The 16,720-nt window shown below is 41.6% G+C and overlaps 1 protein-coding gene across 1 annotated transcript in view; it reads right to left on the bottom strand.

Moving 5' to 3' along the window:
* Positions 1-2,100: 2,100 nt before the first annotated feature.
* LOC120034706 (inactive ubiquitin carboxyl-terminal hydrolase 53-like) overlaps positions 2,101-16,720 on the bottom strand; it is a 61,580-nt gene continuing 46,960 nt past the window's right edge. Inside the window, exons 14-15 of the mRNA XM_038981312.1 lie at positions 3,273-4,150; positions 2,101-2,105 (exon numbers count right to left, since the gene is read on the bottom strand). Coding sequence (XP_038837240.1) covers positions 2,101-2,105; positions 3,273-4,150 — 883 coding nt within the window. The remainder of the gene's footprint in view (positions 2,106-3,272; positions 4,151-16,720) is intronic.

The following is a 16,720-nucleotide window of genomic DNA, read 5'->3' as shown; positions in this document are numbered from 1 at the left end:
AACCCTGCTGGTAATCTATGAACGTTTTAACATCTTGAAGAACGATCTGGCCTTAATGGCCATGTATTCTTATAATCTCCACCCGGCACAGTCAGAAGAGCACTGGCCACCCCTCAAAGCCTGGTTCCTCTCTATGTTTCTTCCTAGGTTCATGCTTTTACATCAGCATTGCTTGCTTTTGGGGTTTTAGGCTGGGTTTCTGTATATACATCTGCTAATGTAAAAAGGGCTTTATAAATATATTTGATTGATTGAAGTTACTGTTGAAGTTAGAGGTGATTTTGCAACAAATTCTGAACATAGTGAGCTTTCCCCTATCATTCCTTTTACTTTTTGGTTAGCAGTGGCTGAAGTTGATCAAGTTAGCAGTGGTTGAAATAAATCTGATGTCTCTCCTGGCCTATAAAGTACTTGCACGGTACTGTACGTGGAAAAATTGAGGCAGGTCCCAAAAAAAGTGAAGATATAATTTAAGTAGACCCAATAACATAAACCAATTGGAATTTGGATGTCGGTTGGATACAAATGTAAAGTATGCCATGCGCATGCCCATACTGTACACATCACTATTGTTACCTCTTTATAAGTCCTCATGCAGGTTGGCTAACATTGTAACAGTTGTCTATTCAGCAGGATAACAAGTATGCAAACACAATGTTAGTGTTTGTATTCTGAGATTGCTGAATTTGGTGCTCATATTCGGAAATAAAATTTGTGTTGGCCACACAATCAGGGATGCACATTACCTTAAACCAAAAGGTACACCTCTTGATCCCAGAGGTCAATGTCACACTGTAGCAAGTGTATATTCAACAGGTTATCATTATATTGGACTGTATTATGCCTTGGGCTGCCCTTTCCAGCTTCCAACTCATCTATCAACATACATAAACATTTTTCTCTCTGACAGTGGACTATCAAACTGTATCTTACTTCAAAATACATATAAGTACTTATGTAACCCACAGTGCATCAGTGATTTGGCATTTGACACTGATTTCAATTGAAGTTCTAGGAGCAACACTTTTCCAGTCAGCAGACTCTTTGGCATCCAGTTCAATAGATTATTTTCCATGGACATCAGACCTATGAGTAAGAAGAGGACAGTAGATTATTATGATATGGATCATACTGTATGTGTACGCCATGAGTACATTTCCAAGAAAGAAATGCCATTTAGCAGACACTTTTATCCAAAGCATACATAAATTGTTTATGGGTTATAATTGCCTTGCTCAGGAGTAGAACGACAGATTTTTAGCTTGGCAGCTCAGTGATTTATCCAGCAACCATTTGTTACTGGCCCAACGCTCTAACCACTAGGCCCACTGTCCTGGTGTTCAAAGCACAATGCTCTACCAACTAAGCTACAGAGGCCCACATTACCAATGTGCTATAGAGCTTGTTACTAAAAATCTTTCTTGTCCTTACACACTTCTTGTACTGCAGACCTGGGTAAAATATATAATGTCAAATATTTTCAAATACATGGGAGTTTCATTTCATTTGGTTGAGTACAATGAAACCAACGCAACAGTAAAAGAAGTACACCACGCAAACTAAATATTTCTGATTAACATATATTTTAAAGTATTCGACCTATGTATTTGACACAAGTCTGGTTTATTGGTTGTGCATTTTTCAGCTCTTGTTTTTGCTTGTTTAAGTTGACATTTTAGTCATTTAGCAGACACTTTTATCCAGAGCAGCTTAGTTAGTGCATTTCTTAAAGGCCCAATGCAGCTGTTAATTTATCAATATCAAATAGTTTCTGGGTAGCAATTAAGTACCTTACTGTAATAGATTTCCATTAAAATGGGAAAAAATTGCTTTTTAGTAAAAAAAAGCTTCTCAACCAAAGATTTGCTAGGTCTGGGAGTGGTCTGAGTGGGGAGGGGAAAACTGAAAACTAGCTGTCACTGGCACAGAGGTTTGGGACTTTCTTTGTTATTGGTCAATTCATCAATTTACCGCATGGTGATGTCACCATGGAAAGCCGAAACTCCCGCCCATGCAAACCTGCTGATAATACGGTAATGTGTAGATTGTATTTTCAACCAGCAACTTTCAGATACAGTGCGGGTAGTCTGTGCGGGTAGGCTAGTCTACATGAGGAGATTATTATGTGTAAGAGCGAGAATATGTGTATTTGTCAAATGGCAGTCAAGCATCGATCATCATGTCACCAGAATAAGACATTCGATATACATTGTAAAGGAGCATCAAGATCAATGTGCACTTTTACCACCATGTGAAGTTCATCATCACTTATTATCTGTAGCCTAATAAACTGCATGGTTTACCGAGTCGTAGTGGGAGGACCACCCACTATATCATCGCGTGACTCCAAGTTTACTTCGATATGATGGTTATTATATCGATACATGTGCATAAAGGTGTTTCCATCACCATTTCTCGCATGATACATTTTACAGACAAAATAATTCCCAGGTCGAACAAACAAACGATCTGTCGGCATTTATAAAATTGTATCGAAACTGTTTCCATCACAGCTGTCGTGTTTTTTAAAATACGGTATGACTTTAGTCGCATAAAAAACGGTGGATGGAAACATGGTTACTGTAAGCAAATATTTCCTCAATAAGTAGCAGAGTCAGTGCTTGTCCTGAGTAGTGGTATTGAACAGCTTAAGGTCTGGTATACAGATGAATATATATTTTTTACTGCATTAAATTAAAATGAGAAATGTCATGCATTATCATCATCTACAGGGAAATGAAATGATTTTGTGTCTGCCAATCTCTCACTGATTTTGTCTCAGGCGAGTGCAGCATGCCGTGCAGTAATGCTTGTACAAAATAAACTGCATCTGTATTCATAGAAGGATCTGGTTGTGGAGCCATCAAAAAAGTGCTGATGAGAGGAACTATCACTTACCAGGTAATACCATCACAAATAGCCACGCTCGTCCAGTCCTTTGGCTGTCACTGGGTTCCATTTTGCAGTGGGCTTATTGCTGTTATGGCCTGTTTTCGAGGAAACAAATAAAACGATATAGATGAACTCAATGCAAAAACACACATGGAATTAAAAAAAAAAAAAATGTACAGAGCAAATTTTGGGCAGATGCCAGAATTTAAAATATTTGGATGCTTTAATATTTATGCTTTATTAGAGTTGTAATTTTACTGTTGAGACCACTTGTACAGTACGAGGAGAACATTTTTGGAACAGTGTATGTTTTGGAACAGTGTACTGTACATGAATGTCCGTAGGTGTTTTTACAAGCCGCTGTGACTGTCCAAGCTTACCTGCATCAGGCCGGGTTTTGGGTGGGTCTAGCATGGAGTGTGTGTTTGCGGGGTGCAGGTGGTGGCTGGGGTGTTCTCGGGGCTCCGTCGATGCTCGGGGCACAATAGCCGAGAGTAGGAGGGGTCGCTGGTGATGGTACTTAAGTCTGTACGTGTCCGTCATGCAATTGTCCACACTGAAGTACGTGGTGAGGGAAACCCCTTGGGTTGCCGCTGACTCGGCTCCAGGTGGCCTGCAGATGGGAAGCCTCTCCTCACTTTCGCCCGACGACGGGTTACTCCTCTCTGGGTCCGAGCCCGACTTGGAGCTGGCACCCGTCGAGGGCCTCTGCAGAGGGCCATTGGATTCCGACCTCCGGTTGGGGCTGGGGGTATGTGAGGCCGGGGTGGGCCAGACGCTGGGCCGGGGGCTGGTCTGGGAGGGCTCCTGGAGTAGCCTGGGATGGAAGCAGTTGCGGCCAACATCCCCCTGGGGAGGGGAAGCTTGCTGGGCGGCTTTGGGGTGAGGCAGTGGTGGTGTGGCGGGCTGATGTTGAGATGAGGGCTCTTCCAGTTCGATATGGGGGGGTTGGTGGAAGGCCAGGTGGTGGGGGGGACATGGTGACTCGGACAGAAGGGGCTTGCTGTTGCTCGAGCGGTAGGCACTGTCCTCTGGTTCCGAGAGATTCCCAGACAGGTTGTCGGGGCTGTTCCACTCCGAGCTGCTGGGTTTACCCAAGCGCCGCAGGGCGGGGCTATCGCCATGGTGACCACCTCTGTTGTTGTTACTCATCTCTGGTGATTCCATCATGTGACTGCTCCTGTTGTCTGAGGAGCTAGCATCCCTCTCTGGACCAGCTCCTTTCTTAGAACTACCGGGGCTGTATCTACATTTTCGTCTGTAGAATAGAACACAATATACTTTTTAAGTGCACAAAATATGGATGTACACATTGACAATTAACAACATTAAACATATCAACATAACATTACCTTGAACTTGGACTACTTTTCAGGAGATGTGGAACTTGATGGTCACAGTTCTTTCCCTGAGATGTCAGTTGATGTTTGCCTAGAAGAAAAATAGACAAAGCTGAAATTAACACACTCACTGCTTAGGACAAAATGAAAATGAAACCCCAAAATTATGCAATCACCAACATTTTATGGAGTTATTTATTTACATTATTTATAAAGTCTGGATAGTTTTCCCCCCACGATAAATCTTGATATTTTGTCCAGAAGGGAAAAGTAATACAACTTGGGGGTGATTCCATTGAATAAATTAAATCAACAGTTAATCAGGTCTGTTTATTCATGATTTATAAATTAGGAATAAGTATTTGACATTTTCATTTAAACCACCATTTTCTAGAGAGACATAGAAACTAACACCTAATCGCAGAGGAGAGAAAAAAACGAACAGAGCAACACACAGGAGAGACATTAGAGCAAGAGAGAGAAAGAAAGAAAGAGAAAGAGGGATGGACAGGCAGGTAGACAGACAGACACAGACAGAGAGAAAGAGAGAAAAAGAGTAAGAGAAATAGGGACGGGCCTATTTGTCTCACAGTGCCAGTGAGTTGGGAGAGTAAAAGCAGTTCTGTTTTTCTGATGCACGATGGCAGCACAGGGTTGATCTCCACCGCCATTGACCCTGCTGCTGGATCGACCAATCGGCAGACGGTCAGCACAGCAGGAGGCAGTATGCATGCTAAATTCATCCACTTTAAAAATAGAAGCGTCATTTTTTTCCCTTCCTGCCACTGACCTAGAGGTCCATGCAAGGATAAAACCTGTGGGAGTCGGTTTGGCTCTAGATTCACACAGGTTGACTGCAGAAGGAAGCATTGCTGTAAGCTAACATATTCAGGTGAAGGGATGAAACATGTTCAACTCTATGCTCTTGCATAAAACTATGAAAGAGTGCTTGCAGCCAACACTCGATCACATGAAAATGTTAAAAAAAGGGGCCAGCACTTGATTCAGTTGCAATCAAAGCTTTGAATAGCTTAGCTTTTATATATTTTTACGGGGAACATATCCTACTGGAGCACATCCTACTGGAGCACACAGCGCTCTACACACAAGCTAACATATTAACAACAATGACTAAGGCGGAAACAAGTCCAGCTGTGGCATCTGAACAAGCATTTGGGGATTACTGTCAGATTAATGAATGTGAAGGGGCTTAATGGGTGAACAGGTTAAATCAACTTTTTGGCATTCTAGAGACCAACAGTCAACCAGCGAACAATCCAAATTGACATTCTGTGTACGTTTATTCACCCATATAGTGTTTACATTTTTCTTTTTTTTTTGACTAAAATGTCTTCTTTAGCCTCTGAACACACATAGGATAAAACTTGACTAAAATGCCATACTCTGGCCCCTCAAATACACATAAGATACAATGGCATAGAATATCATATTTATCATCAAATACACATAGGATAAAATGTGAATAGAAGGTAATCTTTACCCTCAAACTCACATAGGACTTGTGCATCCTGTCAAAAGATATAGCGAGCACAGAATCTACAAATCTAGAATCTAGCTATCAAGGCAGACCGCAACAAACTCCCTCTAGGAAACAAAGTCAAGAGGGTCGAGCTTAGGCAAGGTTTAATAAGATCTACCTCTCAACATGGCAACAACAAATCATTGAGTCAGGATGTTACTGTATTTTTATATTTTGCCTACCCTCATTATCAGTGTGGAAAATAGTCAGAGACCTACAGTACTACACACGTCTGATAGATTTTGACGTGTCACTTACAGTACTGCTATTTACAGTAGCAACGGTAGGCCATTTGTTAGCTCGGCTCAAAATCTATTTCCACACTAGGTTTATTTAGCGATTTCTTCTCGGATATCGTCATGTTTTTTAAATAGCTAGTGCAGATTAGAACGTAAGAGATTTGAAGGGCTTGATTTTGCATGACTCACCAGGGCTCTGCAGTCATGACAAAGGTCCTTTGCGTTTAGGGCCTATTGCCCCCATATTCAGTTGGCCATAATCTAGCACCATTAAGTCAGGGGATCAAAATGAACAGTCCCTTAATCTGTTTTTCTTCTTTTTTAAAGCCTATGTTTCCCTGAAACGTTGGTATGGGGGAGGGGAAGATAATACTGGTATCTCTCTTTTCAAAACACTGAGGATTTTGTCTTTGCTCGGATGTATATACAAAGTCATCTTATAATACAGTTTGACATTTTATCAAGGGTTGAACTATGATAGTGTGATGGAAATTAAGTATAACATTTCCATCACAATAGACAGAAGATACATTATGTATTGTATTGATTTAGAACTATTACTATGATTTTGCAGGTATAACGCTAAACCTTTGTAAGAATAACACAATTTTTCAAGTGTTCTGAGAGATTTGGTGTTATGAACTCTTTAGGGACAGTTTGAAATATGAAGAAAAAAAAATGACACACCCTCCCCCTCAAATCAAAAATAATGATTACCACCACAAATAACAACAACTGTAGCAACCCTGTGTTAATAAACGTGGATATCGACTTCATAAAGTTGAGGGTTTGCCGACCACAAGCTCACTCTCCCTGCCTGTATCATTACACTATGACCAGAGCTGGCTGCAGACAACGATCAGCTAGGGGGAAATCGTATTTTCCACATGTTGATGCTATATTTATAATTATATAAAATATATGTAATTAATTTTCCATCAACAGGTTTCTTGTGCCAATGCACCACACACAACCAATAAGCAACATATAACTGCATACTGATTACCGACTTCGAGCGATTATCATCATGGTTTGAGTCTTCAACACCACAACCAAGAAGAGTATGTCAGTCTCGACAAAACAGAAAATACATCCCTACCTACTCAGTATTGAAGGCTTGGTTTGACAATCTCCAAATGTCATGAAACCTTTGTGTGTTTTGTAACAGATGTCTCTTTATATTAATCGAATGGCTGTTAATCAAGGAACCTACCAGGTACAACCCTAAATCCGTAAACTTGGGCACTCTCATAGATATCATCCTGACCAACCTGCCCTCTAATTACACCTCTGCTGTCTTCAACCAGGATCTCACCGATCACTGCCTCATTGCCTGCGTCCGTAAGGGGCCCGTGGTCAAACGGCCACCCCTCATCACTGTCAAACGCTCCCTAAAACACTTCTACGAGCAGTCCTTTCTAATCGACCTGGCCCGGGTATCTTGGAAGGATATTGACCTCATGGCGTTAGTAGAGGATGCCTGGTTGTTCTTTAAAAGTGTCTTCCTCTCCATTTTAAATAAGCATGCCTCGTTCAAAAAATGTAGAACTAAGAACAGATATAGCCCTTGGTTCACTCCAAACTTGACTGTCCTTGACCAGCACAAAAACATCCTGTGGCGTACTGCATTAGCATTGAATAGCCCCGGCGATATGCAACTTTTCAAGGAAGTCAGGAACCAATATACACAGTCAGTTAGGAAAGTTAAGGCTAGCTTTTTCAAACAGAAATTTGCATCCTGTAGCACTAATTACAAAAAGTTTTGGGACACGGTAGACTCCATGCAGAATAAGAGCACCTCCTCCCAGCTGCCCACTGCACTGAGGCTAGGAAATACTGTGACCACTGATTAATCTACCCCTACCAACAGCAACTTTCCCAAGCCCCCCCCCCCCCCCCCGCTGCCGCCGCTTCTCCTTCACCACAATCCAGATAGCTGATGTTCTGAAAGAGCTGCAAAAGCTGGATCCCTACAAATCAGCTGGGCTAGACAATCTGGACCCTCTCTTAAAATTATCCGCCGAAATTGTTGCAAGCCCTAGCCTGTTCAACCTCTTTCGTATCGTCTGAGATCCCTAAAGATTGGAAAGCTGACGCGGTCATCCCCCTCTTCAAAGGGGGAGACACACCAAAACTGTTACAGACCTATATCCATCCTGCCCTGCCTTTCTAAAGTCTTCGAAAGCCAAGTTAACAAACAGATCACCGACCATTTCGAATCCCACAATACCTTCTCCACTATGCAATCTGGTTTCCGAGCTGGTCATGGGTGCACCTCAGCCACGCTCAAGGTCCTAAATGATATCATTACCGCCATAGATAAGAGGGTTTTCATCAACCTGGCCAAGGCTTTCGACTCTGTCAATCACCGCATTCTTATCAGCAGACTCAATAGCCTTGGTTTCTCAAATGACTGGCTCGCCTGGTTCACCAACTACTTCTCAGATAGCGTTCAGTGTGGCGTATCGGAGAGCCTGTTATCCGGACCTCTGGCAGTCTCTATGGGGGTGCCACAGGGTTCAATTATCGGGCCTACTCTTTTCTCTGTATATATATATCAATGATATCGCTCTTGCTGCTTGTGATTCTCTGATCCACCTCTACACAGACGACACCATTCTGTATACATCTGGCCCTTCCTTGGACACTGTGTTAACAAACTTCCAAACGAGCTTCAATGCCATACAACACTCCTTCCGTGGCCTCCAACTGCTCTTAAATGCTAGTAAAACTAAATGCATGCTCTTCAACCGATTGCTGCCCGCACCTGCCTGTCCACCTAGCATCACTACTCTGGACGGTTCTGACTTAGAATATGTGGACAATTACAAATACCTAGGTGTCTGCTTAGACTGTAAACTCTCCATCCAGACTCACATTAAGCATCTCCAATCCAAAATTAAATTTAGAAACGGCTTCCTATTTTGCAACAAAGCCTCCTTCACTCATGCTGCCAAACATACCCTCGTAAAACTGACTATCCTACCGATCCTTGACTTCGGCGATGGATGTAGTCTATCACAGTGCCATCCGTTTTGTCACCAAAGCCCCATATACTACCCACCACTGCGACCTGTATGCTCTCGTTGGCTGGCCCTCACTACATATTCGTCACCGTAGCATGCGCTCCAGCAGGTATATTTCACTGGTCATCCCCAAAGCCAACACCTCTTTGGCCGACCTTTCCTTTCAGTTCTCTGCTGCCAATGACTGGAACGAATTGCAAAAATCACTAAAGCTGGAGACATATCTCCCTCACTAACTTTAAGCATCAGCTGTCAGAGCAGCTTACCGATCACTGTACCTGTACACAGCCCATCTGTAAATAGCCCACCCAACTACCTCGTTCCCATATAGTTTTTGTTGTTGTTGTTTTTTTGCTCGTTTGCACCCCAGTATCTCTACTTGCACATCATCTGCACATCCATCCCTCCAGTGTTAATGCTAAATTGTAATTATTTTGCCACTATGGCCTATTTATTGTCTTTACCTCCCTAACCTTACTACATTTCCGCACACTGTACATAGATTTTTCTATTGTGTTTTAAACTGTACATTTGTTTATCCCATGTGTAACTCTGTGTTGTTGCTTTTGTCGCACTGCTTTGCTTTATCTTGGCCAGGTTGCAGTTGTAAATGAGAACTTGTTCTCAACTGGCCTACCTGGTTAAATAAAGGTGAAATAAATGTTTTAAATAAAAAAAATAAAAAGCTGTTTGGATGATGGAATTCTATTAGAGTGGGGTGGATGAACGTGAGAAGGTAGCCAACAGGAGAATTTGGAAGTACTGTAGCTTAACTTCTACTTGGTCACAATCCCGGATCCGGGAGCACCCTCATCAGTAAAAAAGCTGACTAACATAGCCTAGCATAGCGCCACAAGTAAATACTAGCATCTAAATATCATGAAATCACAAGTCCAAGACACCAGATGAAAGATACACATCTTGTGAATCCAGCCATCATTTCTGATTTTTAAAATGTTTTACAGGGAAGACACAATATGTATTTCTATTAGCTAACCACCATAGCAAAAGACACAACTTTTTTTTCTCCACCATTTTTTTACTGCATAGGTAGCTATCACAAACTCGACCAAATAAAGATATAAATAGTCACTAACCAAGAAACAACTTCATCAGATGACAGTCTGATAACATATTTATTGTATAGCATATGTTTTGTTCGAAAAATGTGCATACTTCAGGTATAAATCATAGTTTTACATTGCAGCCACCATCACAACTCTCACCAAAGCAACTAGAATAACTACAGAGAGCAACGTGAATTACCTAAATACTCATCAAAACATTTATGAAAAATACACAGTGTACAGCAAATGAAAGACAAAGATCTTGTGAATCCAGCCAATATTTCAGATTTTTTAAGTGTTTTACAGCGAAAACACAATATAGCATTATATTAGCTTACTACAATAGCCAACCACACAACAGCATTGATTCAAGCCAACAATAGCGATAACGAATAAACCAGCAAAAGATATTAATTTTTTCACTAACCTTCTCAAACTTCTTCAGATGACAGTCCTATAACATCATATTACACAATACATATAGAGTTTGTTCGAAAATGTGCATATTTAGCGGCACAAATCATGGTTATACAATGAGAATAGTAGCCAAGCTGCAAACAAAATGTCGGGAGAAATCTTGGGAGAGGCACCTAATCTAATCAATAACTAATCATAAACTTGACTAAAAAATACAGGTTGGACAGCAAATGAAAGATACATTAGTTCTTAATGCAACCGCTGTGTTAGACTTTTAAAATTAACGTTACTACGACATACAACGTGCGTTAAAGCGAGACCGCACCGAAATTAATGGCGGAATAGTAGGTCAACATTTTTCAACAGAACAACGAATTAACATCATAAATAGTTCTTACTTTTTGATGAGCTTCCATCAGAATCTTGGACAAGTTGTCCTTTGTCCAGAATCATCGTTGCTCGGTTGTAGATTGCCGTCTTCAACTTAGGAATTAGCAGCAAACATTAGCTATGTGGCCCAGACGTGCCCAACTCACTATAACGCAGCACAAAGAAATATCCGAAAATCGCAATATACTGATATAAACTGATATAACTCGGTTTAAAATAACTACATTATGATGTCTTTAACACCTATATCGAATAAAATCAGAGCCGGATATATCTAAGGCCTATAACGAGAGATTTCCAGAATGCCATCCTGAGGTCTGTCTCGCGTCATGGCGAACGTTGAAAAGAGTGCACCCCACGTTCCAAGACCATTTATATGGCCTCAGATCTGCCTAGCAACTCCATTCCAATTCTCAATGCTTGCTGACATCTAGGGGAAGGCGTATGCAGTGCATGTCGACCAATAGAATACATGCAAATTATTAAACTGACCCTGGAACAGATTGCCTGATTTCAGATTTCTCACTTCCTGACAGGAAGTTTGCTCCAACTTGAGTTCTGTTTTACTCACAGATATAATTCAAACGGTTTTAGAAACTAGAGAGTGTTTTCTATCCAATAGTAATAATAATATGCATATTGTACGAGCAAGAATTGAGTACGAGGCAGTTTAATTTGGGAACAAATTTTTACAAAGTGAAAACAGCACCCCCTATTGAGAAAAGGTTAATCAGATTAAAACACGGACTAGTTGTGTTTATGCTAGGGTGACCAGACGTTTCCATTTTCCGGGGACAGTCTCCATTTTTGGTGGGCTGTTTCCCGGCTGTAGCTGTCCCCGGAAATGTCCCCGTTTTTAACTGTGTGCTAAAAACAGACCGCAAAGTGAAATTATATTTTACGATGCAAGAAAGACCGGGCAACAGAGCCTACTGGTTGATGTCTCAATCGTGTTGTGCTTGTTTTGTCCAGCAGAGGGGGCTGCTCGCTATAGCAGCTTCATTCACTCTTCTTCTTCTACTAACTACTTGCTCGCGATAGTTTTAGAGAAAACTGCTGTGGAAAACTCAGCCAGAAGCTAGCAAGTGTCAAGTGAATTCACAATATCACCACAAACTTATTTTCAAGGCAGGTGAGTTACAATCGTTTGAAATACTAGCTAGTGATGTTATAATGTCACAATTTATTATATAGATAGTGTCACGCCTGCTCCCCCCCAGGCGCTCGAGGGCGCCAGGCTCCCCAGCATTGGACTCAATCACCTGTTTACTACCTCCCCTATATTTGTCAGTTCCCCATCTCTGTTCCCCGCTGCTGCATTGATTGTCGTTTGTCATTGTGTATCCGTGTGCTGACGCTGTTTCGGTCTTGCTCTTTGTCTGTTCCTAATTAAATGTCAACTTCCCGTACCTGCTTCTCATCTCCGGCATTGGTCGTTACAGATAGATGATCTGCTCTATAAGGTTTTAAACATTGCTAAGTAGCTAAGTTAGCTAGCTAGGTTAACTAGCTACTGTCATGGCAGCTAGGTTAAAAAACGTTCACATGTAAACATGCAGTGGACAGGCTATTTTGAAAATATGATTATATTAAATGAATGCACAATTCATTATGAGGATATTTATTTGTAGATTACAATTTTAATGGTTTGGCATTATAATAAGTAGTGTGAAAATATACTTTGACATTTTCATGGATAACATTAGCATAATGTTTTCTGTTAGAGAGTGGAGAGGAAGGAGAGGAGGAAGACTGGATAGGAGGAAGAGTGAAAGAGAGAGAGGAGGAAAGGTAAAGATATGATTACAGAGCCTGCCAATGTATTATTCCAAACAATGTTTTTCAGATAAAATACAAAAATGAGGCACGCAATGGGAATCTGTTAACCAAAGTAGTTTATCTAATAGTGTACTATTTATTATTAAAGATTGCCACACATAAAAGTTAACACATGTTAAAAGTGAAATGACTCATATTTAGGCATTATTGAAGCTTTAGATTCTAGGTCAAGGAATAGCCGCTCGGATCAGAAAGGAGGCAGAACACTTGTTATACTTTCCTGAACAACAGGGCCTGCTGGGAGCATAGGCCTATGTGGACACACTATATAGGACGACTTCGGAGAATGATGATCGGCAACAGACAGCGCATTAGTATCAGAAGTGAAAATACAGCCCGACTGTCCTGCTACTATGCCTTTCTATAATCTGTCCTGAGTAGACCCACAAGTGATCCTAATGGAATGAAACATTCAAATAACAGGTCTTTTGCGCAATTACTGATATGAACATTTCACTCACGTTTACACCATTGAGTAGAATTTTACTCAACTGTACACTTGAAAACAATAATGCATTTATTAATTGGATTGTGTTGTAAACTAGTCTAGGTTGGATAATTTTATTGTCCCTAAACAAGAGCAATCGGGGATCTTTTTGAGCTGTGTTTCGTTACTGTTCTTTCATGCAGCTAGCCTCTCAGCTGCCTATCAGCTATTCCTCTATCTTGTGGATTTATATTGAACATTTGTGAAGATTTGAATACTTTTTTGTGTGGTGTGATTGATAGTCAACCTACTGCAGATCTTGACAAACGATTCACCTACCACGATTGTCACTATGGATAGACAGTTGACTGGTAGACTACCCAGCTAGCACATAACGTTCTGAGAACCATATGTTTCTTAGAGCTTGGTGAGTGTGAGGTTGTCCTATGGTTATTCTGCATACAACCGTCCCACAACATTCTGGGAATGGTGCAAGATACCCAGCTAGCACATACACTATGTATAGAAAAGTATGTGGACACCCCTTCAAATTAGTGGATTTGGCTATTTCAGCCACACCCGTTGTTGACAGGTGTATAAAATTGAGCACAAAGCCATGCAATCTCTATAGACAAACATTGGCAGTAGAATGGCCTTGCTGAAGAGCTCAGTGACTTTCAACGTGGCATCGTCATAAGATACCACCTTTCCAACAAGTCCGTTCATAAAATATCTTTCCTGCTAGAGCTTCCCCAGTCAACTGTAAGTGCTATTATTGTGAAGTGGAAACGTCTAGGAGCAACAACGGCTCAGCTGCGAAGTGGTAGGTCATACAAGCTCACAGAATGGGACCGCTGAGTGCTGAAGCATGTAGCGCGTAAAAATAGTCTGTCCTCGGTTGTAACACTCAATACCGAGTTCCAAACTGCCTCTGGAAGCAATGTCAGCACAAGAACTGTTCGTCAGAAGCTTCATGAAATGGATTTCCATAGCCGAGCAGCCGCACACAAGCCTAAGATCACCATGTGCAATGCCAAGCGTCGGCTGGAGTGGTGTAAAGCTTGCCGCTATTGGACTATTGGAATCTGTCCCAATGCATAGTGCCAACTGTAAACTTTGGTGGAGGAGAAATAATGGTCTGGTTCAGGCTAGGCCCCTTGGTTCCAGTGAAGGGAAATCTTAACACTACAGTATACAGCATAGAATGTCAATCTAGACGTAGCAACAGTTTAGGGAAGGCCCTTTCCAATTTTGCATTGCCAATGCCCCCGTGCACAAAGCAAGGTCCATACAGAAATGGTTTGTTGAGATCGGTGTGAATGGACTTCACTGGCCTGCACAGAGCCCTGACCTCAACCCCATCAAACACCTTTGGGATTAATTGGAACACCGACTGCAAGCGGTGCTCGACCTCACTAATTCTCTTATGGCTGAATGGAAGCAAGTCCCGTAGCAATGTTCCAACATCTATTGGAAAGCCTTCCCAGAAGAGTGTAGGCTGTTCCAGCAGCAAAAGGGGGACCAACTCCATATTAATGCCTATGATTTTGGAATGAGATGTTCGATGAGCAGGTGATCATGTAGTGTAGTGTAACATTCTGAGAACCATGTTTCTTAGGAGGGAATTTCAGTACTTCAGCATAACGTTTCCTACAGGTTTCCTCATGGTTCTATTTAAAGTAATGTTATCAAATTGTTCCGAGACCGTTAAGAAACTGTCACGTTCCTGACCTGTTTTCTGTTAGTTTTTGTATGTGTTAGTTGGTCAGGACGTGAGTTTGGGTGGGCAGTCTATGTTTTCTGTTTCTATGTTGGTTTAAGGGTGACCTGATATGGCTCTCAATTAGAGGCAGGTGGTTTTCATTTCCTCTGATTGAGAGTCATATTAAGGTAGGTGTTTTCACACTGTTTGTTGTGGGTGGTTGTCTCCTGTGTCTGTGTAAGTGTATGTTACGCCACACGGGACTGTTTTCGGTTTTGTTTGTTCGTTCGTTTTATGTAGTCAGTTTTCCTGTTATTGCGTTCTTCACGTTATATGTAAGTTCGTGTCCAGGTCTGTTGACTGCGTTTGTTATTTTGTAAATTCTCAAGTGTTTCGTGTTCGTCGTGTTTTCTGTTTTGTTTAATAAATATTATGTCGAACTACAACGCTGCAGTTTGGTCAAATCACAAAAATTGCACCTAAATCAACCATTTATCGGATCATCAAGAACTTCAAGTAGAGCGGTTCAATTGTTGTGAAGAAGGCTTCAAGGCGCCCAAGAAAGTCCAGCAAGTGCCAGGACCGTCTCTTAAAGTTGATTCAGCTGCGGGATTGGGGCCTCACCTGTACAGAGCTTGCTCAGGAATGGCAGCAGGCAGTTGTGAGTGCATCTGCACGCACAGTGAGGCGAAGACTTTTGGATGATGGCCTGGTGTCAAGAAGGGCAGCAAAGAAGCCACTTCTCTCCAGGAAAAACATCAGGGACAGACTGATATTCTGCAAAAGGTACAGGGATTGGACTGCTGAGGACTGGGGTAAAGTCATTTTCTCTGATGAATCCCCTTTCCGATTGTTTGGGGCATCCGTAAAAAAGCTTGTCCGGAGAAGACAAGGTGAGCGCTACCATCAGTCCTGTGTCATGCCAACAGTAAAGCATCCTGAGACCATTCATGTGTCGGGTTGCTTCTCAGCCAAGGGAGTGGGCTCACTCACAATTTTGCCTAAGAACCCAGCCATGAATAAAGAATGGTACCAACACATCCTCCGAGAGCAACTTCTCCCAACCATCCAGGAACAGTTTGGTGACGAACAATGCCTTTTCCAGCATGATGGAGCACCTTGCCATAAGGCAAAAGTCATAACTAAGTGGCACGGGGAACAAAACATTGAGATTTTGGGTCCATGGCCAGGAAACTCCACAGACCTTAATCCCATTGAGAACTTGTGGTCAACCCTCAAGAGGCGGGTGGACAAACAAAAACCCACAAATTCTGACAAACTCCAAGCATTGATTATGCAAGAATGGGCTGCCATCAGTGAGGATGTGGCCCATAAGTTAATTGACAGCATGCCAAGGCGGATTGCAGAGGTCTTGAAAAAGAAGGGTCAACACTGCAAATATTGACTCTTTGCATCAACTTCATGTAATTGTCAATAAAAGCCTTTGACACTTATGAAATGCTTGTAATTATACAGTATTCCATAGTAACATCTGACAAAAATATCTAAAGACAGTGAAGTAGCAAACTTTGTGGAAATTAATATTTGTGTCATTCTCAAAATGTATGCATATAGTAGATTTGGATAGAAAACACTCTGACGTTTCTAAAACTGTTTGAATCATGTCTGTGAGTATAACAGAATTTATTTAGCAGGCGAAACCCCGAGGACAAACCATTCAGATTTTTTCTTTTGAGGTCACTCTCTTTTCAATGGATTTTCATTGGGAATACAGATTTCTAAGGGACATTCTTGCAGTTCCTACCACTTCCACTGGATGTCAACAGTGTTTAGAAATTAGTTGAGGGTTTTTCCTTTGTGTAATGAAGAAGTACGGCCAT

Source organism: Salvelinus namaycush, chromosome 42 (assembly GCF_016432855.1).
Source record: "Salvelinus namaycush isolate Seneca chromosome 42, SaNama_1.0, whole genome shotgun sequence".
Taxonomy (NCBI): Eukaryota; Metazoa; Chordata; class Actinopteri; order Salmoniformes; family Salmonidae; genus Salvelinus; species Salvelinus namaycush.
The sequence above is the reverse complement of the archived record's forward strand: the minus strand, read 5'-3'. Positions and strand labels throughout refer to the sequence as shown.